At 40.6% G+C, this 24,750-nt stretch overlaps 1 protein-coding gene across 6 annotated transcripts in view; it reads left to right on the forward strand.

The window, feature by feature from the left end:
• Positions 1-20,789, forward strand: part of LOC121312245 (rho GTPase-activating protein 21-like) — a 79,706-nt gene extending 58,917 nt beyond the window's left edge. For all 6 annotated transcript variants that reach the window (XM_041244187.1, XM_041244195.1, XM_041244203.1 and 3 more), the window contains 18 exons: positions 118-2,101; positions 7,318-7,464; positions 7,632-7,734; positions 7,855-7,897; positions 9,221-9,346; positions 11,099-11,398; positions 12,277-12,341; positions 12,432-12,580; positions 13,076-13,218; positions 13,747-13,902; positions 13,997-14,075; positions 14,949-15,022; positions 15,118-15,207; positions 15,555-15,680; positions 16,160-16,201; positions 16,576-16,681; positions 18,615-18,646; positions 19,065-20,789. In XM_041244187.1, coding sequence (XP_041100121.1) covers positions 118-2,101; positions 7,318-7,464; positions 7,632-7,734; positions 7,855-7,897; positions 9,221-9,346; positions 11,099-11,398; positions 12,277-12,341; positions 12,432-12,580; positions 13,076-13,218; positions 13,747-13,902; positions 13,997-14,075; positions 14,949-15,022; positions 15,118-15,207; positions 15,555-15,680; positions 16,160-16,201; positions 16,576-16,681; positions 18,615-18,646; positions 19,065-20,771 — 5,472 coding nt within the window. In that variant the 3' untranslated portion in view covers positions 20,772-20,789. The remainder of the gene's footprint in view (positions 1-117; positions 2,102-7,317; positions 7,465-7,631; positions 7,735-7,854; positions 7,898-9,220; positions 9,347-11,098; positions 11,399-12,276; positions 12,342-12,431; positions 12,581-13,075; positions 13,219-13,746; positions 13,903-13,996; positions 14,076-14,948; positions 15,023-15,117; positions 15,208-15,554; positions 15,681-16,159; positions 16,202-16,575; positions 16,682-18,614; positions 18,647-19,064) is intronic.
• Positions 20,790-24,750: the final 3,961 nt, after the last annotated feature.

The following is a 24,750-nucleotide window of genomic DNA, read 5'->3' on the forward strand; positions in this document are numbered from 1 at the left end:
TTTGTGTAAAGTCGTGTGTTCATATATGTGCAAGTACATGAATGCGTATGTTTAAGTGAGTAGTGTGCAGGTAGTACACATCTTGCTTACTGATCTTTTATTCTTTTTTTCTCTCAGGCATATTCCAAAGATGCATACCTAAAAGGCAATGAAGCTTACAGTGGTAATGCCCGGCACATCCCGGAGCCACCTCCTATATGCTACCCCAGAGTAGACGCTAAACCCCCAGCAATGGCTCAGGCCCCTGACGTGCCCCCCTCCAGTGAAGCAGCGCGGGGGGCTCCACAAAGCAGCAGCACCGGGGAGGGTAGAGGAGCTTGGCTGGGGGTGCAGCCTGAACTCGGGTACCGTCTGGAGATCCCTGTTCCCCCCTTGCTCCCACAGGTCCCCAAGACCCAGACAGTGGTGTGCGTGTGCAACGAGACGGTCAGAACTGTTGTCGTTCCCTCTGAGAAAGTAATCGACCGGACAGCCCGGATTAGCCGGTCAGGCCCCTCACACAGAACCGAGGAGGTCCGGTACAGTGCAGCGGTGGACCAGGCTGGAGCTGTTAAGATAAGGACAAGACCTGCAGTAGTGTCCTCTGCTGTCGGGCAGCGCCAGTACACCCCTGCTCGACCGACTGAAACAACAATCTTCTCTTCAGGGGGTCGCCCTATTAATTATGCTAACTGCCCCGATGGACACATAGTATCTGGCAGGCCCCCGCTATCAGCGGCTGGCGATCCTTTCCCAGTAGCCTCCAATCACTATTCCCCTTCATCCTCATCTACTTCTCTGGGAGCCCACCAGAGCATTGACTGGCGGAACTACAAAACCTACAAGGAGTATGTCGACAACAAGAGGCAGCACATGTACGGCTGCCGGACTATCCAGGAGAGGCTGGACAGCTTGCGGGCCGCTGCCCAGAATTCCACCGACTACAGTCAGGCAGCGACAGGTCCCGGTGGTCCCTGGGGTGTGGGTGGTGCGCAGGTACGTCGAAGGAGCACCTCCCATGACCGGGCTTACCAGACGTCGTCAGCGATGCCCATTCGCCACCGTAGCATCTCCCAGGAAAGACTGGGAGGGGGAGGGTCTGACCAGGAGGAACTCATGAAGGACTGGCCCAGGAGTGCTTCCCAGGATGCCCTGACCTCCACGCCTGTAAAGGCACAGAACCCTCGGGCTCACTCCTGCGATTACCTCGGAAGGAAGGCTGAGACGCCTCCAGGAGACTGTTTTACCTCAGGACGGCCTGTGGAGAGGCGAGGTTATGGCAGGACTGAGCTTGAGGAGAGGCATCATCCTGCTTACTATGATGGGGCCTGGCTGCCCAGTAGGCAACCAGCCGGGCAACGTGCTGTCCAGCCGGCCCACAGGACTCCTAGCTTTGCCATTCCACCTAACAGTGGCTATAACCTGGGCGGCAGGAAGAGCGTCTCTGTCTCCCCTCACTTCCAAAAAGGTACGGAACACTTCCACTCCACTAGAGACTTCCAGCAGCACACAACCCCAGTGTCAATGGAAAGGGCCCCCTGCTTGGTGGTCAAAAGCTCTGGGCTGGAGCCTTCAGCCTGTCTCAAAGGCCAGATCTCCAGCAGCTTGGATGCACTGAAAGACCAAAGAGCGGTTGTCGCTAACCACCTGCCCCACACAGTCCAGCACTTGCAGCCACGGGCCCGAGCCGAGAACGTGCCAGAACACGGCATGGAGCCTGGGGTCTCCAGTAAGATCCTGGCACAGCCCCTTACCTTTAGGTCCACACATCAGCAGCAGAAACAGTGTCCCGCTACCTCCTCCAGCAACGGTACTGTGTCTGTTAGAACCAAGAGCAGAGATTCCTCAGGGAAAGAGCACACACTCAGTACTGAGGTTCAGGAAACCACAATGGTTGTCCTGCGGGAGAAGCCCCCCTCGGGGAGGCCCACACCACAGCCCCTGAGGCACCAGTCTTACATCATGGCCGTGAACGAGCCCGAACCCGAGCCCCTCTCAGACTCCACTTGCTGGCTGCCCAATGACGCCCGCAGAGAGGTGAACATGAAGCGCCTCGGAGAGCAGAGGAAAGGTTCCTGCTCCGGCTCTCATGACGACTCCCTGGCTTCCATTCCTTTCATAGGTAAGTGCTCTCCTCTGTATTAATGTGTTACCATGGAGATGATGATCTGGAGTACAGCAAGAGGAAGGGGGTGGGGTCTGAAAAGACCTCGGAAATAAGGATTAGAAAAGATGTGTGTGGATCCTACAAGCAATGTTGGGCATATTTCCTGGGGTTGAGAAACGGTTGTCATTTTTACGACATTGATAGCTGTGATTTTGAGTTTATATCTAAAAAGCGGGTATTCAACGTTCTATGTTGATTTTGAGTAAGTGACAATTTATGAATTCAGATCAGAAGTCAGATCAGACGTTTGCATTTACTCACACCTGTTTAATGCCATTTTTCTATGTTGATTTTGAGTAAGTGACAATTTATGAATTCAGATCAGAAGTCAGATCAGACGTTTGCATTTACTCACACCTGTGTAGTGCTACAAGATTGATCATATTTGTTGAATAATCTGTATACCAACCGTACACAAAATACATGCATACTGACGTGTGATTTGTTGAAATGAAGTACGAAGTTGAATCCGCAGAACTGAACAACCAGTTGTGTCTACAGAGTGAGTAGACTTTTTTATGATTAGTTGATCATGGAAATGGTGCCAGAGGGGGATTAATACATTTAATCTGATTTCTGGTACAGCACCATCCTTCAGCACCTATTATGGATGGCTAATGGACTGAGATTTTACTATAAATCTCTAGACTATTCCCTTTCGGAAGTATCGCACTGTGTGAAGTGTGTATCTGCCCAAGTAAATCTACATTTTTAAAGCAGATCACACTATCTCTGAATGCTGCAGGGAATGCTTTGTTTTCATTCACAAACACTCCTATTTCTACATCCTTGGGTAAGGATTTTGTTTTTCTTTCTGATCAGTGAAGCATTTTACTGTAGTATCAGAGGGTGAAGGCAGAAGCTCAAATCACATGGGATTACACAGCAGTGGATTTGTCATTTTACTCAGTCACCGTGTGGATAATACACCTTTTACATTTATTTGTTCTCCTGATGTATTTGCTGCTTTTCTGTTCTAAAAATAAAATGTGACCTTTTCTAACCTTCACAATAACTAAATTAACTGGAGGAGTGCCACCTCTGTGTGGCTCTGTACTAGTACTGGAGTAGATTCACTCATCTGGAGATCTGAATAAGGAACAGAGATGAGTGATTTCAGCTCATTTTTAAAGGCCCTTCTGTCCAGTGAGGACCTTTGGGTTTACAATAGGTCTGTCCTTGAGGCGGTAAGGAAGATCTTGTGACAACACTGTATATCACTGAAACGCAACATAAAATGGAAGCAGAAGCTTGCAAAAACTGTTTTCAAGAATTAGTAGCATGTTGTACGTGTATGCATGCATTATACATGTAAAGGATAGTGCTGAAGCCTCTGGTATAAAGTAGGTCTATATGGCAGTCAGACATTCTTGAAGGGGTTATTTTGTAAGAAGTAGATGTCCTGCCGTGATGAATCAATGTGTCACATTGTTAGTACACCAAGTTAAGTTTTAATATTTAGTAAAGATAACCATGATTTGAGAAAGTTCTCAAGATAAATAATCTGCTGTACTTTCAGACAATTATTTCTGTCAAAACTAATTAGGAGGAAGATATTCCTATTTTCACTATTGGTAGCTAAAGTCTATGATATGCAGTATATATTTGACTGTTCCCTTATCTTACTAACACATGTTTTATTGTTTATTGGCAAGTGAATATAGGGGTTTGACTTCAGGACCCTACTGCCTACTCTGATACTCAACTCAGTCCATCATATTAATTGTGTTTTTGTCAAGTATATAAATGTAACAAACCATTGACCACGAAACACATTTAACAAAATCTAAACAGCCAAATTAAAAAGAAAAGTTAATACAAAACACTTGGTCAGAGTAATGCTTTGATTTGTGTGTGTTAAAGAAGACTGCGTCTTGCCGTTCTTACCCAGTGTTTGTTTGAATACAAGTTGGCAAGTCCAGGCACGGTAGAGCTTGTTATCGGCTTGATATTTCATTTTTCCTAACAATATTTGAAACCAAGCCCAAGCTAAGCATACAAGGAAGTGCGAGGTGTGTAAACTCAGACAAACCTGCAAAGGGAGTCATAGAGTTACTTCAGGACACCAGAAAGGCTCATGTCATCCACCGGTTGAGTCACCTTTATACCGCTTCCTATTTACGTATGTTTCAGTAAAAAAAGGTGAAATACTTTGTGTTACTGTAACCCTCTGTCTGGACACAGCCAATTAAAACATAGCTTTAGAACTGCTTGCGTGTGGAACTCCGTGTAGATCGGTGGCTTTCAGCACAATGCAGCCGTTTCTTTGACACTTTGATTTGTTAGAGATTTGTAGCAATGCACGAGAGAGCTTCCACATACAGTATACAGCTATGGCCAAACGTTTTGCATCACCTAAAAAAAAACTATAGGAACATAACATGATCTTTTATTTTAAATCATGTAATCAAAGGAACAACAAAATGATATCGCAAAAGTCGACTGGAAGCCATAATAGTAGTATAGTATTTCATGTTAGATTTCGAAATGTCACTTTTCCTTTTGACAGTTTTGTTAAGTACTTTATGGGAAAACTACAAAGTGGTATTTAATTCAGTGTGTTAACGTAACATTATTCAGCAGGTTTCATTCAACTTTGTGAAGCACAAATTGTTAATTTTATACGGTGATGCAAAACCTTTGACTATAGATGTACATCATTTATAGCATTGCCCGTGCAAGGAGTGTCGCATCTCAAAGAATACTGAGGAAATCTGACTGCATTAAAACTACAATACATTGAAGAATGGCTTTTACGTTGTTTCCAGTTGGGTCCTGCATTAGCCAGTTTCCTGGGCTCTGATCATTTGGATCTATGGAAATCTTTCTCAGTGCTCTTCCCTGTTGTAACAATGGAGTGTATCTGTGGGAAATGCTGCTAATCTGAACCTCCCTGTGTTTGGGAACATGTAGGGACTCGAGCTGTGCCTACCTTGTGTGTTAGCAGTGCAGTGATGTATGGTGAATCACTGGGTCTGGTTGCGCTCTGTTCACCTGAAAAGATAAGGACCTTGATCACAGCGTTTAATCATGTCCTTTTTACATACATTATTTATTTATTTATTTTAGGCAGTTGTTTTTAAAGTCACGTACAAAATTGCAAAAGAAGTTTTTAGATCCGATCCAACTATCCTCTCCCACAGTCGCACAGTTTAAGGCAAGCTGATAACCCTTATTGAACTTGAAATCTTATTGAAATGAAATCATTGAAAACTACAGTGTGATAAATGTGAACATAAAATGGTAAGCAAAATATTGCATTTTTATTTGGAAATGCGTTATTTGAATAGACTAACTAGAAACCAGCACATCTTTTAACATTCTAGATCTGCTTTTGAATCTTAAAGGCAGAGTCTCACAGGTAATGATCTGAATGTTGAGATGCACAAGTGGGGGTAAAAGTTAGAAAACAAGTTGCACGTCATGCCTTGAGCTGTCATGTGAAGACACACAGAATAATGCTTGTTAAAGCAAGTGTGATGGGGATTGCTTGTAATCAAGAATACTGGAACAGTGGGACCTGTCCAAAAGCATTCAAACATTTACATACTGAAATGCGTTCACTTTGAACTATCACTAGTAAGTGCTGGTACAAGTGAAACAAAGCTAGAACAGGTGCAGACAATGTTAACAATCAAAGCTTGTGAATTACAATTCCGAACCAAGTTATTTGTTGGTCCATGTGCACATGAGAACAAACCACTATTTAAAATGCTGGCAGAGCTCAATAAGCTTTTTGAAAAGGCTCTGTATAAGCAGTAAGCTTCATGTCCAGCAGCGTGCAGGATGAGTCAGAATAATTTATGTAGAGCAAAGCATAGGCCTGCCTCTGTTCAATGTGGGTAGACAGAAAAACCAACAATTGCACAGTTCGATTGCTCAGCCAAGGATGGACCCCAGCTGGAACACTATTCCCAGTGGGTCCCCAGTTGCTAGTAATCTGTGCTGCCAGTGGAAACGTTTGGGTTACAGACCAGGGGAAGAGCAGGATGCTGGACGACACAAAGGATTTTACTGAATATGAGGTGCCTGACATGTGTGGACTGTGACCGCTTGTACGAGCAGTTAGTCGAAGAACCTTTTGGTGGGTCACTGCTGCTGCAGATTGCAATGTGTTGAGTTCCTGAGCTTTCGGGGCAAGGGAGTGAGGGAAAGTAGGACAGCACTTTAATTTTAGAACCAGAACCTTGCAGCAACATTCTGCAAGTTCAAAAGGAGTTTTGCATGCAGGGCTTTTGTGAGGCAAAATGTTTGGAAATAGTTTTATTTATCTAGGCTATAAAAAAAAAAAAAAAATAGGACAGGGCAATAGATAAGATGTTGGATTACACACAGTACAGCTATTTCTGGATAGAGACTATGGAGGCCTCTCAGTCTGAACATACTTTTATGCAGTCTTTTGACATTAAACTGTGGATGGACAGGAGGTCATGGTGATCTATTTCATATTTGCTCTTGTTTTCTGTTTGCACCAGTGGCTGAGGATGTTCTTCCTACTGACTTCATGAAGTCTTATCAAATTAATACAAATAAATGTGTTGGTAGTATATTGAAATTTCTTAGGTTTGTATTGTTGGTTGTAGATGTTCAGTCTGTGGTTTTAAATCCTCTCCACACTGAAAACTCAGTGTTTCCATTGTGCTGTTTCTCTTGACAGTTGAGGGCAGGCTTGATTTGAGAATGTTTGTACAGTAGTATTTCTTTGGGGGTAATTACTGTAGTGGTGTTCTTTGCAAGCCATATTTGCAAATATTACTTTTGTATTTAATTTGCTGTCTAGTCGTGTTTTGTTTTAAACAATGGTATAAATATGTGAAACATCTACTCCTGAGTAACCAGAAAAAACAAAACACAAGTTAAGTTGGTGCTTAAGATCTGAGTCTAAAATATGGCAGTTTTTTGTTTGCTTTAAACAGGATTCAGTAATAGTAAACAGAGGTGTGGCAGACTGCTTGACAAACATTTGCTAAGTTATTGAGAAGAAAGATTGGCAGCTGGCTTAGGTAAACTAACCTTTTAAGAATCATGCAAAAAAAAAAAAAATTCTGAGAAGACACTGCCAAAGTTTGTCTATTTGACTAAACTGATCATAATCTATGACACCAGGTAAATCATTTTCACTGTGGTGTATGTACTGCCCATAGTAACTCCTGTCCATTGCATTGTTCCAGATGAGCCTTCTAGCCCTAGTGCTGACCATGACGTCACACACATTCCAGCTTCTGCTGTGATTTCTGCTGCACCAGCCATAGCAACAATTCCCCCCAGCCCAACCACCCCATCTCCTCTCATTCGACGCCAGCTATCACATGACCAAGGTAAGGGCCGCAGCTGTCAAGGGGAGCGACCTTGTGTGTGTGGGGGTCAGTTTTTTCATTGACTAGCATGCTGTTTGTGACATACAATTGCACATGTTTAATATTACTATATACAATATCTTGCTGTAGTAATTAAGTGGATATTATCTGTTTGCTTCTGTCTGTAGATTCTCTCAGACTTAGTATTGTGGAGTCCCAGTCTGCTGGAAAAACTGAGCGTTCAAAGTCATGTGATGAAGGACTGGATAATTACAGAGAGGAAGGGAGATCGTAAGCCACATTCACGTTTCCTTAAATTCACTGTTGTCAAGTTGTTAAAGGACCCCAATGTTCAGGACTGCACCATAGCTTACTGTTTTTTTTTTTTCCTTATTTTTTTTTATTTTGCAGGCGGTCATCCATTAAGCATGTGTCTAGTCTGAAAGGACTCAAGGTGAGTTTTTTTTTAATATACATTTATTTGTATTCCTCCTGCATGCAGCACAGTTGTCTGCTAGTATTAGTTTTGTTTCTACTTTGTTTTGGGTTTTGCAGTTCTCTGTAGCATTCACTTGAACAGTACTGGAGTTTACTCTCCTTAACCATGAGTGCTGCTTTCAGTATTGTGTTTCTGCAATTGGGTAAGGATTACAAAAAGTGGAACATTTTTTGTAATTGTGTTTTATTTATTTTTTAAATTTAAATTAAACATACTGATTTTTCAGTAAAGTACCACTGGAGATTATGCAGGAAAGCTGCACTGAAATGCACACGCTCTGTTTCTGTGAGGGAGAATGCAGCTCACCTTGACCTGCTGGCAAACAAGTACACAGACTCTATTCGTGAAATACAGTACAGCAAAGCGTGTTTTATTTGTGTGCCACAGATTGCATTTATACTTGATGATGATACCGTTTTCACAGGGCCGAAGAGGAAGTGATGTCACTGTAAACATTTGAGCAGATGGGTGCTTTTACACATTTAAATTTTTAGTCTGGACTGGCATTACGAGGCAAAGTAACCTCGGCTCATCAACTGTGAATATTTGAAATCTAGACTGCATACTGTAATACTAATATGATATTGGTTTGAAGCTCTTGAACCACTTCCTAGTGGGATGATGTGCTCAGAACTCACTGTTTTCAGTTTGTGTCTGAGAGGCCTTTTATACTGCCCCTCCTAGACAATGGTCTTTCCATATAGAGTTGTCACATTTGCAGGGTAACTACCAACAAAATACAGGCTTCATTTCTCATTAAAGTCTACTTTAGTATGCCCCCTAAGTATGTTTATTTGGACTTCAATTGGTGTAGTATGAGTTTAATTTTCCAGAACAAAGGGTCTGTAGAAAGCAGCGGGGCAGGGCTGGCTATCACAGTAGCTCTATGTCTGCCCCCACACACAGTGGCACAGTGTGACCGTAGAGCTCCAAACGATCTCCAAACAATCTCAGCCCTGCTGTTCCTTCAGTAGAAACATGACTACATTTCGTTGGTATGCCCCCCAGAGACAGTCCAGTGCCAGTCTGCCTTGCGTAGAGTTAATGGCAGAGACGGGTTTGATTTGTGAAACGGACACTTTGAAAAGATAGTTAGGGCCTGTTTGTTTATATTCGCCTGTAACTTCTGCTGCGTGAAAAAAAAAAAAAAAGAAGATGGGAAGTATGTCTTTGGTAAACAAACAGCTACTGTATGCAGTTCCTTCATGCAGATTTTTTACTTTGGCAGTAACTTGTTCTGCGGGTTTATTAACTGACATTTGGTTTTCTTTTGCCAAGGCTGTTGATGGCCAGAAGTCTTCGGAAGACAGTGGCTCCAGGAGGGACTCCTCGTCGGATGTCTTCAGCGATGCCTCCAAAGAAGGATGGCTGCACTTCCGCCAGATTAGCACGGATAAGAGCAAGGTACTGCACTTTAGTAGTACTTTAATACTCATCTGCTTCTCAAACAGTTTGACCAATTTGTTGAAGTACTCAATTTTATTTGGGGGAAGGGGTTCATGTGTCATTTGATTTTGTAGAACAGCTACAGTATTCTCATTTGCCTAATAAGTTTCTGGACCTGCTGTACATCTTTGTGTCAGTGATATTTGCCAGTTACCAGTGTGGGCAAGAAAGGTCCTTGGATCGTGTGAATTATGCCAGTGGCCATTTGACATTTGGTAGTGTGCTCGACATTTTTATTTCTCTCCATCTGCCTTTGTGGCTTGTCAGTTTGTTGGTAATTTAGTGCAGATTGAATACTGTGTACCCATTTGAGTAAGTTATATAATAAGCCCTTCTCTGTCAGCATCAGATCTTTCACTGTTCTTTTGCGCTACATAATGTTGATCGATGGTCAGTTCGACGAGCCCCCCCCCCCCCCCCCCCCCCCCCCCCCCCCCCCCCCCCCCCCCCCCCCCCCACCCAGTATTAGAAATAGTATCAGTTTAGTTCTGCCTTCCTATCCCTGTTTATTTTAAAACCGCTGTTGTAACCCTGTTTCAGTATAATAAATAAAGCCTTTTTTTTCCAGAGTACTCTGGAGAATGTAAATTAGAATTTTTCTGCTCCCACACACATACACCGCATTTGGAATTTTAACTCTCAGCGCAGATGTAGGAGGGAGGTTGGTTGAGCTGTAGCTTTCTGCAGTTTGTATCTAGAATCAAAGCCTGCCAGATTTCAGACACCTGTAAACCCGTTTTAACATTTGTTATACTTTTTGAATCTTTAACTGAGGCAGGACTGTAGGTGTTTAATGTAGTTTGATGTAATAAATAGGATGCCATTGTCTCCACCTGTGCTGGTTAGATAAAAGGGGAGTTTAGGAGGAAAAAGACTGGTATTAATCTTTTGGATTCTCCTAGTGGAAATGAATGTGTGCAGGATTTGAATGCAGGAAGCATTTAGCACTATTGGTCATGTGCATGGTTTGTTTCCCTTCTGTGATATAACAGTATTGACATGGCAGATTATTATAATGAAATCCTGCAAACTATTTACACGTCATGACCAACACCAGCTTAGTGGAGTTTCATATGAATGATGAGTTAAGCTTGTACTTTGTTCATACAGCGATTTTACTTGCTTTGTAGATTTTAACAGAACGTCGCATTTTATTTATTTATTTAATGTTTTAATTCTTACTAAAAATGACTTGTTGCATTGGTTTCTTGTCTTGCCCAATTACACGACACGCTGGTGCCTGTCTTTGCAGCTTGCTCAGGGTCCGCTGTGTGTGCTTATCTGATTTCACTCCATAGCCAGCAAGATCGTCAGTTTGATAACATTTCTGTCCACTTGGTGGGATATCAAAACACACGTTGGCAAATTGAGTAAAATCTAAACAGTGAGAACTAATATCAAAGAAATGGGAAAGGGAGGAGCGTTACCAGATCGCTGTAAACCAAGACGCTACTTCGGTACTTTTAGTGCTAGTTGTTCATTTTCATTTTATTGGATTTTTCCAAAGAAAATTTGTCATTGTGCAGCCCTGCTCAAGTTCTCTGTTATCTGACGATGAAGGAATTGGATTGCTAATGTTTTTTGTGGAGAGTGTGGGTCGTTCTTTATCAATCAAGTTCTTTATTAACTAAGCTAGCATCTCACTACAAGACACAATAGCTACCGTTGGACGGATGCAGGCTCTCAAAATGAACCTCTTTTGTATTGCAGCGGGCTGGCAGTGGCATCAGGCCGTGGAAACAGATGTATGCAGTTCTGAGAGGCCACTTGCTCTGCCTGTACAAGGATAAGAAGGAGCTTCTGATGCAGGGATCCTCCCAGTCCGAGGAAGAGCTGCAGCCAATCAGCATCAAGGCCTGCCTGATTGACATCTCCTACAGCGACACCAAGCGCAAAAATGTGCTCCGGCTCACCACCTCAGACTGCGAGTACCTGTTCCAAGCGGAGGACCGAGAGGACATGCTGTCCTGGATCAGGGTCGTCCAGGAGAACAGCAACTTGGATGAAGAGGTAAACACTGTCCTGGAAGGGTTTTAAAGAGTTAACATGTGGTGATGCGATTGGACTTCACTGAATTCACATTTAGCATTGTTATAGGTTCATTCATGACTTCCTTGTGTTACAGCGTTGTTGGAATGAGCTGAAATTTTGTATAATCTGTATGTGTGTATCGGAATAAGACTGTGTCTGTGTGTGTGATTGAGTTGTATATCCACCTTAGGGTGTGGTTCTCTGTGCTGAAAGAATGTGTTGACATTTGGGGGAAGGTAAATTGGATATCTAAATTCACAGAGAAACCAGCAAATAGAGATAGGGGTACATGCTGTGTGGAGTTGCAGAAAACACCCGACTGAGGGAATATATAGAAGAGTTTGAGATTAGTTGCATTGCATTTCTGTGAAACAAACACCATTCTATATTGGTAGCAGGAATTGCCCATGTGTGGTAAATATTACTTTAAGTTCTGTATTAGACTGTCAGTTTATAAACTAATATATGTTTATATGTTGTTGCAATTTTATACTGTATATCGGCCCTAAAATGATGTTTTAATACAAATATTGTTTGTAAAAAGGGCTTGACCCTTACATTAAGTGATGATGGTTTATTTCTGTTTGGTATACCAAAATATTATTGTCATGGAAGAATATAATCTGATGACTGTTTGAATTACTGTTTACCATATGTGTTGCATATCAATTTTTGATAAATATATAAAAATGGAATAACAGAAAATAAGAACTAGTTACCAGTGCCTGCAATTTGCTAGCATTCACTAACTGCTTTATAAAGATAACACTGTACTAAAACTTTTTCTTCCATCTAACTTAACAATATAATTTGGGTCTATAGTACCAAGAAGTGAACCCTGCTTTTTGTGTTTGTAGAATGCAGGTGTTACTAGCAGGGATCTAATAAGCAGGAAGATCAAGGAGTACAATACAATGATGAGGTAAGCAGTGTGACTGCTCCTGCTGTGAAATGTCTTTGTGTATTAGTTTCCTCTTACACTATAGTGTTGACACAATGGTTCCTTTTTCAGCTCTTCTGCCAGCAAAACGGAACAGTCTCCCAAAACCCCCCGCCAGTCCCTCAGTATTCGACAGACATTGCTGGGAGCAAAAGGGGAACAGAAGACCCAGAGTCCTAACTCTCCGAAGCAGGATCCTGACAGAAGGCTTCTCAATAAAGGTAGGAGGCTGCCACGTTGTTTAGGTTGTAATGTGTTTTTTCATTGCTTCCATTACAGTAATGTAGTTTTTTCCATTTGATTTCTGTTTCCCTGATTGCTTTCTGGGGGACCCAGAAGTGATCACTAACAATTTCCCACATTTAAGTGTTGTGACAGCAAACATTAAATCTGCTCAACTATAATGGCTATACTGCAGCTGCAAGTATTTGATAACCACCTGTATTGTTAGCTTTATAGAGGCCAGATATATCCTTTTTACCCAAGTTTTTTGAGTAGCCATGAGATTACTGGTAAGGGTCAATTTGACCCTCACCTTGAATTTGAAGAATTTTAGATGCCTCACGTGGAAATTGATTTTGAAAGTGTGTGTTAATGGTTTGGCTATTCTTCCAAACAGAATCCTTGTAGTACATGTTGCCCTCTGTCTGTATTTTGTTAATGGAATTGCAGTTTGATCTGTCAGAAAAGGTCTCATTTTATTTTCTGTTTTCTAGATGACACAAGTCCACCAAAGGATAAAGGAACTTGGAGAAAGGGCATTCCTAGCCTAATGAGGAAACCATTTGAGAAGAAAACAGTTCAAGGGGTGACGTTCGGGGTTAGACTGGACGACTGCCCTCCTGCTCAGACCAACAAAGTAAGACGGTCCCATTGAACCCTTTTGTATCATGTTTTTTTTTGTCATGTTAACAGACTGTGCAAGTCCTATTGAGTGAAATGCCTTAATCTGATGGTGCTGATGTCTGTTCTGACTGCTCTATTTGTTATTGGATCATAGATGTAATCTCAAATTGAAACTAAAGTTAAATATAAACAATTAAAAAATAAAACGTTGCAGAATAATTGAAGCCATCAGATAGCCTCACTTTGAAACTGTAAAAACAAACAAATAGTAATCATTTCAAGTTTGACAGTGTGGAGGTTGTAGCAGTAACAGATTATTTCTCTCACTGGGTAGTCATCCAGAACCTTTACAAGTGAAACTTCACTAAGAGGGTGTTGGTAACTTTTGAATTAAGTGTTGCACTGACCGTTCTAATTCTCTTTTTATTTGTCAATTGCCAACAGTTCAATCAGAGTAGCTTGTGACACAAGCTGATAGGACCAAGTTATTCACATGTAGTGTGTTGATAATCACATGCATGCGTGTGTGTTTGTTTTCCAGTTTGTGCCATTGATAGTTGAGATCTGCTGTCAGCTAGTGGAGGAAAGGGGCCTTGAATACACAGGCATCTATCGAGTCCCGGGGAACAATACAGCCATCTCGAACATGCAGGAGGAGCTGAACAAAGGAATGACCGACATAGACACTCAGGACGATGTGAGTACCCAACAGCTAGGCTTCACATCGCTGACAAAAACAGTGCATTAAAGCAAAGCTCTGCATCATTGCTCTATTCATTGTGTTCTTACAGAAATGGCGGGACCTGAATGTTATCAGCAGTTTACTGAAATCCTTTTTCAGAAAGCTTCCTGAACCCCTGTTTACAAATGGTAAGTTCTCAGAGCCCCCTTCCCACCCCTCCGCTCACCCCTATCCTGCCTCAAATCCTGACTGAATGTATTTAAATACAAACGTAGGACATGAAAATGAGCCATAGGCTAGGAAAACAAGCAAAGGAACAGCTGGTGAAACACCCTTTGCCCAGTTAGGGCGTCAGGGTTTGTTGTGATTTCAGTTAGTCAGTCATTATCATCTTGGCTGCCATTCATCAATCAATGCCAAGCCCATGTTTGTTAACCTAAGGAACATAAGGTAAAGTATGTCTGATAGTTGTACTAACATTGTATTGATACTAGATTATCGTTGTCCTTATCCATTTTTGATTTCTATACATTATGTAAAAAGAATCTAGTGAACTTATTTAGTTCAAATGTGGCTGTCCACTTGTACTAAGAAAATCGTACCTTAAAAACTTGAACAGGAGGGTTTTTTTTTTTTTTTTTTTTTTAAATCAACATAGGTCTTGGTGGCTTAGTTTTGCTTGTGTTCTGACATGGTTGGGCTATTTAATATGAATCTATTCTGTGATGTAAATAGGATTTAAGTTAGAAGGTATTATCATGCATTTTTCTTTTTAGCATCCTCCATTAAATATGGAGACACTTATTTGTTGATAGCTGTCCGTCTGCCAATCTACATGTCTTTATGTTGCACAAATCTTCAACAGACTTGCCATACGCACCTGTCCTTTCATTTGGCTGTTCTATAGTATTATTGGCCTTACTAAACAAAAAGGACATGTGCAGGACTATTTTTGAAGAATAGATGAAGTCATGATTTGAAAGTGTGCCATCTAGTGGACACTTTGCGACATACAGAAGAGCCATATTTCTTCACTAACGTTTTTATCCCCTTTGTATTAGAAAAATATGCAGACTTTATAGAAGCCAACAGAACCAGCGACCCAGTGGATAGATTGAAATGTTTTAAGAAACTTGTAAGTTAAACAGTCTGTTACTACACAGTTTTCTATATTCACGTACACAGTGTTAGCTTTAATGTGATACTAAAGTTTCTCTCTTCTCACTGTAGCTTCACGAGCTGCCTGATCATCATTTTGAGACTTTGAAGTTTCTGTCTGCACATCTCAAGACTGTAGCTGACAACTCTGAAAAAAACAAGGTACCTAAAAAGTTTTCAGTGAGACCAAGTCAGGTTTGCTCAGTTGTCAGATTAGCTGTTAAAACTACAAAAATGCTATCCCATAACGTTCTTGCATGTATTAAGCCATTTTATAATGCTGGTCAACTATTATAATTGAGGTGCTTGTTTTGTTAACTGTGTTTCCACAGTCCCATGTATTACATGATCCAGATGTGGCCTGTTTTCTGAAACTGTAACCTGATGTGATGTGAATTTTTTTTTTTCAGGAAATTTCCATAATTTTCTATGGCGACATCAAACTTTGTGTGGGGGTAACTAAATCTGCCAGTTAAATAATGACCTTAATACTGGGACTTGTCTTGCAGATGGAACCACGGAATCTGGCGATCGTGTTCGGTCCCACTCTGGTCAGGACATCAGAAGACAACATGACCCATATGGTGACACACATGCCAGATCAGTACAAAATTGTAGAAACACTTATTCAGCATGTAAGTGAACTGAAATGCAGTTGGACAGGCCATCAGTTTTTTTCGCTTGGTATCGGGGCCTCCTTGCAACTCGAGTGCAGATGCAGAGCAGGTCGCCTAAGGCGTTCAGAATCGAGGCCAGTTGACAGTTTTCATGCTTGGTTGAGCTAATTAAGACTATACGAGAAGCTCATCTTACCCAGGTTTGATTAAACTTGATGGACATCTTTTAATGCGCAATTTAACTTCCTGTGAATAAACTGTAGTTCTTGTCGATCTGTTTTATTTTACAACTGATTGAGTGAGTTTTTGACAGTTATCATGGGAACCATTTTTCTGCTTTTGATGAAAGTAGGCTTGGACATTTGTTATGTTGCTCTTCTCCAGGCAGCAGATGTAGTTTATAGTGACCTATGCTTTTTCATGGTGATGTAGTTATTACATAGGCAGGAGAATATGTACGCTATGTACTGATGCATCTTGCTTTCTTTGTTTTGCAGTATCACTGGTTTTTTACAGAAGGAGGCAATGAAGATCCAACGGTGCGTTAAACACACACTTATTTTACAACTTGCTTTTTTTTTTTTTTGTGATTTTTTCTATTTTTGTAATCTCTATTGCTCTTTATTTAAGCCTGTGCATTCAGGGTCCACTAGTTGGTATTCGTTATTTAAGCCTGTGCATTCAGGGTCTAGTAGTTGGTATTCTTTGTCTAAGCACGGAGGATAGTTTAGTTTTGTGCTGTTGATAACTGTAAATGATGCAGTTAGAACTGTGACCAGAGGGAGCAGTGTTCTGGATACAGTGTCTTCTCCACCTACATCAGGTTAAAGGCTGTATTTCCCTGGCCTGCAGCAGTGGATGAGAATGTGTGTTTGTTTATTGGCTCCGGGGCTCATATTTTGTTCAATTGTAGACTCCAGTTCGTCAGGAGAATGCTGTTGAGTCTCAGCCAGTGCCAAACATAGATCATTTGCTCACCAACATTGGAAGGACTGGAGGATCTCCAGGAGATGTATCAGGTAACTTGCCTGTACCAGATGTGCTTTGGGGTGGGTTAACATCAACAGAAATGTATTTATTTATTATTATTATTGTTGTTGTTGTTGTTCTATACATGAAAGAAAAAAGGTTAAGAGCAGCTGGCAAAATAAAGGTAATCTTATTACTACTCTTTTCGGAACACAAAGGCATTCGTAGTTGAATTAAGCTTCATAATCTTTTTTTTATTTAAGAAAAAAAAAAAAAAAAATATATATATATATATATATATATATATATATATATATATATATATATATATATATATATATATATATATAATATACAGTTTAGTTTACGGGAGTCTTTTATTCTAAGAATCTAAACAAAAGTAATCATCAGTAGTTAGACATAGGTTTGTGGTCCAGGGTATGACTCTTGTTTTAGTTAGTATTTCAACCTTTTTCTAGATGAGAAAATCCGTTTGAGAAAAAAAGGAAAACTGGGTTACAATAGTTTGTTTGTGTCCAATGTGTATTGAATTTTTTAATATATGTTTTTATATTTACTTTTTTATATATTTTAGTTTTTATCAGTTCAGTTTTTTTTTCATTTTCTCCCCCTTACACATTTCATTTGTCGTTTTGTCCTTTTACTAAGTTTCAATTCCATAGGCTTTTTTCTTTTCTTTTCAGTATTCTGTGAGTGTGATCCTGCCAACTGTTGCATTAATCAGCATGTTCTTTCACACAAATATGATCCCTTTGTCTCTAGTTTTTCTTGAGTGTCTAAGGCTTTTCCAGCATTTACACATACTGATCTTGAAACAGGCCAAGTGGGAGGAGTGATGTCACTGATGGATTCTGTGATGTCACTGATGGACAGCTGGAACTGTAGGAAGAAGGAGGATTGTTGCCCCCATTGTAGCTGCCTAGTCTGCAGAAATCCCCGTTTCTTGTAAATGGACAAATAAATATTGTCATCAGTGTTTTACATTTACTTTTTAAGATTATTTTAAACAGACCAATACTACTTTTTAAAAGTCTTTCTGCTGTTTCTTATTATTTCTGAAGCAGACCCTGAGGAGAAATAGAATGGTATGGTCTACCAGTTTTTCAGTCATGTAGCATAAAGTCATGTGTCCAAAAGGGGTGTGGTGGGGGGCTGAGCTATCTTTATAGATTTTTAAAAAATGGTTTTAAACCGCCAACGTATTTAAACTAGATTTCAAAATGACTTTGAAAAAATAAGTAGGATAATAGGAGGACCTTCCTGATTCTGCCCTGGAGATGCCTCTTTGCTAGCCCCTTTCTGCCCCCTGTCATGTTTTCTTGCTGCATAGCAACTCTTTGTAGTCTTCATTACTTTGCACATCTCATCACAGCTCCTCAACCCTTCAATGTATAAAAACCGGCAGCTACAAATGTACATACCAAGGATGCCGCAGTGGTTCAGTGCAGTGCTTCTCAAACTGGGGTATAGGTTGTTCAGACTATTTTCATACTTGGCATTTTCAGATAAACACTTTGGTGCAAAGGCTGATAAATGAGCATCGTTAACAATCGAAAATTCACAAACGTGAAAGACATTAACGAAGTGTGCCATATAAAAATTCTACCACTAAAGTTTAGACTGTGTATTAGCTGGTATTAGAATATTTTTAGGTAGAAAGAATGAATGACAGTCTGAAGAGAGATAGTAGTGTGTAGAAGCAGTTCTGCTCTCTGCCCAGGACAACCAGCAAGGTCCCTTTGCCGTTCCACTCACAATTCACAGCTTTCTTTCATGGCGGTGGCTTTCTGTGGTGCTTTCATCTCCATGAGCTGCGACTGTGTCCGATGTGTTCTGCTCTTTTGTTCACTGTCGTACATTGTGTTTTTGTGGACTACGCTTTTCTCTTCATCGGTACAGTTTGTTAAATGGAAGATTGGCGGTAATTCTGCTATGATTGCATTTTTCTTCTTTTCGTTTCAGATTCAGCCACTAGTGACTCTGCAAAATCTAAGGTGAGATTATGTTCTTGTGTGTGTGTGTGTGTGTGTGTGTGTGTGTGTGTGTGTGTGCCTGTCTGTATATTGAGTAATTGTGTAAAGATCATAACATCTGCTACATTTGCTTTTATTTACATCTCAGATTCAGGCCATATTGACTCTGCAAAAATCAAGGTGAGATTATGTTCTTGTGAGTCATCCTAGTTGTAGCCGAGAACATGTTCCAGCTTAACCAATGCAAATTATTGAAGATTATTAGTATATTTAATTTATATTTAATATAGTGGTTTCATAAAACGAACATGTTTACTATTATGACTTCTTTAAAAAAAAAAAAAAAAAAAAAAAAAAGTCACTATTTTTACTAGGTAATATATTTCTAATTGGATTTCATAATCCACAGGTCATTAACCCCTTTCTTCTTACTAAACAGGGTTCTTGGGGATCTGGAAAGGATCAGTACAGCAGAGAACTTCTTGTGTCCTCAATCTTTGCCGCGGCCAGCCGCAAACGAAAGAAGCCAAAGGACAAGCCACTGCCGAGCAGCTCAGACGACGAACTGGACAGTGTATTTTTAAAGAAGGACCTCGACACAAACGGGTCCAATGACGACACAGGCAAAGTAGAGGCGGACAAAGAGACTGTTACTCTGAACCAAAAAGAATGGTCTAGAGAGAGCCAGGATCTCAAAAGGGACATCCATAAAAGCACTGATTTAGTGACCAGGTGCAAAAAGGACAACAGAAATTCCTTTTTGATGAGAGAGAAATTGCCCTCGGGACAACCTTCTCCTTGTCCTTCACCGAGCCCAAAACACACCGACTCGCCAAGTCTCAGTTACCGACTTCAGGCGTTGGGAAAATCCTCTCTCTCTGATCCTCCTTCCCAGCTTGATGATGCTTCAGATCTAGGTACGATGAACAGTACAAGCTCCCAGGCTTCTCGAAGGGCGCGCTACAGGAAGTGGACAACTCCTGACATCAAGGGTAACGAGTCCATAGCGGCAGAGACCAGCTCTATCACTTCAGATTATTCAACCACGTCGTCTATGACGTACCTGACTGGTGTGGAGTCTAGTATCTTGAGCCCGGAGGTTCAGTCTGTGGCAGAAAGCAGGGGAGACGAGGCTGATGATGAACGGAGCGAACTAATCAGCGAAGGACGGCCGATGGAGACGGACAGCGAAAGTGACTTTCCTGTGTTTGCATCACTCTCAGCTCCCGAAAAGACACTGCGGGAGGTGTTCCACGAAAAGGATCTCCACAGCCGGAGAGGGTCGATGGGGAGCGAGCATGCAGGAACAGAGGGCAGCACCACTCCAAAACTAGACAGTCACCGGGGGTTTGCGTCTCACAAGCTGATCGAGTGTGACACGCTCTCCAGGAAAAAGTCAGCGAGGCAGAAAACTGACAGTGAGTCTTCAGCAGAGACATGGAGTGACAAGGAGTCGAACAGGTTGTCGCGTGTGTTTGAGGTGATGAAGAAGGAAAAATCGACTGGGAGCTTGTCGTCAAACAAAAGCGAGCCCGAGAAGCAGGAGCCGGTATGGCGACTGAAGATCACAGACAGGTTAAAGTTTCGTTTGAAAAGTTCTGCAGATGACATGTTCGGGGTAGGCACGCAAAAAACCAGATCACTGGAGAGACGGAAAAAAAAAATCAGACGGAGACACACCATGGGAGGACAGCGAGACTTTGCGGAGTTAGCCTACATGAACGACTGGAAAGAGCAGGAGCAAGCAGATGAAGAATCCGAGCTGTCCGCCATGGACCGTCTGAAACCCAAATGTAACTCCCAGGACCTTTCCATCAGAGAGTGGATTGCACGAGAGCGCTTCCGCACCAGCAACCTGGACGTCAACACAGACTCTCCAGCAGAGCTGGCTGCAGTAGGCAGGAGCCAAGGGGAAGGGTCCATGCCAGAGATGCCTTTATCTGTTCAGGATGATGCAGACAGCTCTAGCAGTGTAGCTCAGATCAGTAGGCCATCTCCATCAGAGTCGCCAAGGCAGTCATCAGAACAACTGAACGGTGACAGTCGGGACAAGAACAAAACAAACTTAAGCCCTGCAGTGGATGCCCATCCTTACAAATTATCTGGCGCCCAAGTGGTTAGGTCACGGTTCTATCAGTATCTTTAAAAAGTAAAGAAATTGTGTGTGTGTGTGTGTGTATAATATATATATGTATATATATATATATATATATATATATATATATATATATATATATATATATATATATATATATATATATATTGTGTGTGTGTGTGTGTATATATATATATATATATATATATATATATATATATATATATATATGTGTGTGTGTGTGTGTGTATATATATATATATATATATATATATATATATATTATATATATATATATATATATTAGTGTGTATATATATCTAGTTGCTTGTAATAATTGTATTTTTAAACTGTAGATATTTATCTCTTCTGTTTTACAGCCTCTTTATAGGCTGGTTTCTGTGCTGTGTACTGTGGAATCTCTTTGCAGTGCATTGTGACAGCCAGACGTTCCGTGCTCATAAAATTAAATAAATATCTTTTTATATGACTTTAAAAAGAAGAAAATAAATGTACAAAGCGAGTGCTGAACAACACTTCTGATGCAATATTTCTGTATTACGGTTTTACCATTATCAACAACTAGCATTAGAATGCAAAAATAAATATTCATCAGATCCTACAAATGTTTATTCACAACAGAAAGTGCCTCATTATGATTTGCTTCTGAGATAGTAGGGTGCCATATTGTCTTTTGTTCAAATATATAAAATGTACTGTGAGTGACTGACAATTTTATCTACAGCTCAGTTTTCATGAAGTCATTTTACAGATTTCAACAGAAGCCAATTCAGAGCTTCCATTCTGTAGGCATTCCAGCTGGGTCTTAAAGGGTTTTATAGTCAGAATTATTATTATAATTATTAATAATAATAAATGAGACGTTTTTAATATTTCTGTAAAATAAGTAGCTTTTAATGTACATATTTCATGTCTTTTTTTTCCCCCTGAAAGTCCAGATGTAATAAATGTTGTCATATAGGCATGTATATCGTTGACCCTGGAAAAACTGGTCATTTGATCATTTTTCTTCATCTCTGAAACTGCATGAATAAATGTGTCCTGAAACTGGACATTGCATCATGCTTGTGTACAGTCATGTAGTGGGAGACGCCCCTAAAACACTGGAAATAAAAAACAATCTTTCTGTGATCTGTTTGTTCAGGCAATATGTTTAAGTAAAATAAATAAATAAATCCAAAACTTCCAGATGTTGCATTAAAGGTAAATGCTCCAAAATAAATTGGTAACAAGATCGTATAGAAATATGAAATGAAAGATATAGATATACACACACACACACACACACAACGTGGTTTGTAGAAGTATTCACCCCCTACCAGTAATGTTGCATTTTGTTGTTCTGTATCCTTCTCTTGCTGTGTGGTTCTCTACCACTTTATCCCTGACTTCTTTTGAAAGCTCCTTGGTCTTCATGGTTGCTTTGTTGCAGCTTGAAAGTCTTTGTATACATGAGGGAAATTATCTACAAGTTAAACCACTTTACTAAGTTTGTGGCCTTTCAAACAAATCATTTGCACCTGCGCTGACTTGGGGCTGCAGTAGCAAAAGGGTTGAATACTTATGCAACTTAAATGAATCTGTTTTTCTCTGTAAATCTTACTTATTTATATTCAATGTATTTTTTAACTTTATCAATGTGGAGTAGTTTCTGTAGATTCTACATGTAATGTCTAATTTGAAAGTGTCGTGGAGTACGCTCAGGTGCCAACAAAATGTGAAAACTTTGCAGGGGGGTGCATACTTCTGCAAGCCACTGTGTGTGTGTGTGTATATATATATATATATACACACACACACACACACACACGTTTTTGGTCACATTTCTATATGCTGTCAATCAGTCTTCTAGTAATTGAGTGTTCTAGTCGGTGATGCAGTTAAAATTTGGTCAGAACCATGTACACTTTGGTAAGATTCATGCTGAGATTCTACAGTTCTATAAAACACAACGAGTGGGGATGGGCGAAAATAGAAAACATAAGATGATCATTCCACAGCGTACACTTTTGCTATTAAATCAAACGCCCTGTACAAACCTGATCCCAACGATGCCTATAAATCAGATGTTACGTTATTGGAATGTTACCAACATTAACTAAGCCCTCATGGTCACAGGTGCTTGCTGATCTTTTCAAACAAATCGGCCTCCAGTACATTGTGCCACCAACGCGCTATCCAGGCTCCTTTAATAATTGTTTTCATTTACAGTGTGTTTATTGTGCATTTCTTAGGCAGTGTGGAGATGGTTAAGGTGACTGATGACAGATTGGATTAATGTGTTTCTAAACAAGCACATCTCTAGAGGACACATGCCTCCCCAAATTGGCTTGGGTTTGTAATTCTTGCCATTTGTTTGAATGCACAAAATATCACATCCAATACTGTTGACCCAACAATCAGTAACACACTGCAGACTGTAAGAATAATTTGACTTTGTCTTGGATTGAACACCTGCGCGATCTTCCATGCTGACAATTGCGTTGTTAACAAGATGCATTGGACACCAAAAAACATGCAGGATACATGAGAAGAAAAATAAAAGAAAGCATTTTGAATTCCTTTCCAATGTACTTTTTAAACCCCCTGATTTTAAGATTTGAAGTTGATGGTCAGAGATAAAGGACAGCTGAATACTGTTCTGTGTACCTGTAGTATCTACTCTGGAATGCTGGGTAAGTGAGGCTGTGTTCAGGCTCCATACAATCAAGTTCCAACAATGAAGTAACATGCTTTTGATAAATGGGAGGGTTTGCACTTTGTTCTAACAACCCGGTTCTGTTTCTATGGTATTTTATAAATATGGCCCATTTTAGGTTAATATTACCATAACCATACACTTTCTTCCAGTTAGTTTGTTTCATTGGTTTACAATTTGTTTAAAAATGCTTTAGCATTGTGCACACTAGCTTCATAGTTCATGTTGTGGGAACGTTTTTCAGCAATATGTAACGGCAGCAATCCAGGCCTTACTGACCACCCCCTCATCATTTAACTCCATCCTGTGTGCTTTGAGCCATGATGTTCGCTGCTGCTGCTGCTGCTGCTTCTCTTCTGACAATGGTGTACATCATTGCAAGAGCAGGGGCCAAGCTAAAGGAATGAATTTCCAGGCATAATTGAACTTAATCCTACTTGGGAACTTCAAAAACAATAAGGTAGGTGTGGGAACTTCCACAATGTTTCCAATCTGTTCTTCTGGCATTTGTTCACCGCTGCTACTGTGTGGTTGCCTTGGCAACATTTATCCTCAACACCCATGAGAAGGCAGGACAGGCAGGCAGGAAGTAGAGGTGGTTTAGTCCAGTGAAAGGAAGCCACAGCCTGGAATTCCGATCAGTGGATAAAAAAGAGCTGTGGGTAAACAAGGAGCACAAGCTCAACCATTTTCCACAGGGATTGGTATTTTAATTATGTGAGCGATTGAATTTATCTCGTAAGCATCAAGGCCTTTTCAGATTATTTTAGCCTGCCGTACAGTGCCCCACAATGCAAGCAGGCACTGGTTTGTATCGATTCACACTCCCGTCTTATAAGAGCATGTGCTGTCAGTAGAATTTAAGGTGGAAAAGAATAGTTAGATATTACTTATTTTCAATAGCAAAGGCTACTATCATATTCTAAGTGATGAAAGTTGACCTGCACTTTACAAACTTATTAAAATCTGATAAACATTTAATATTCTTTGGTTTCTCTGATCCATCATGCGTTCTGCTTGTCCTAAGCAATGTGATTCTTCTTCCCAATGGTTGTACTGTAGCCGTAGGACAATTTTGACATAAGAACAATACATGTTTTTCTGGCTTAAATCAGTGTGCCAATGCTATTGCACGGTTACACTTTAAGGTTTGCCTATCGTACTTTTTAATGTATTGTTTCATTGGCCTCTGACACAAGTGAACTCAAACATTATCAAGGGTATTTAATTGTAGTACAATACCTGCTTCCCCTGCACCGTGTTTACATTTCATACTACAGTACTGCACTCTACTTGGTGTGCCAGGGAGAC

This window comes from Polyodon spathula, chromosome 3, assembly GCF_017654505.1.
Source record: "Polyodon spathula isolate WHYD16114869_AA chromosome 3, ASM1765450v1, whole genome shotgun sequence".
Lineage (NCBI taxonomy): Eukaryota > Metazoa > Chordata > Actinopteri > Acipenseriformes > Polyodontidae > Polyodon > Polyodon spathula.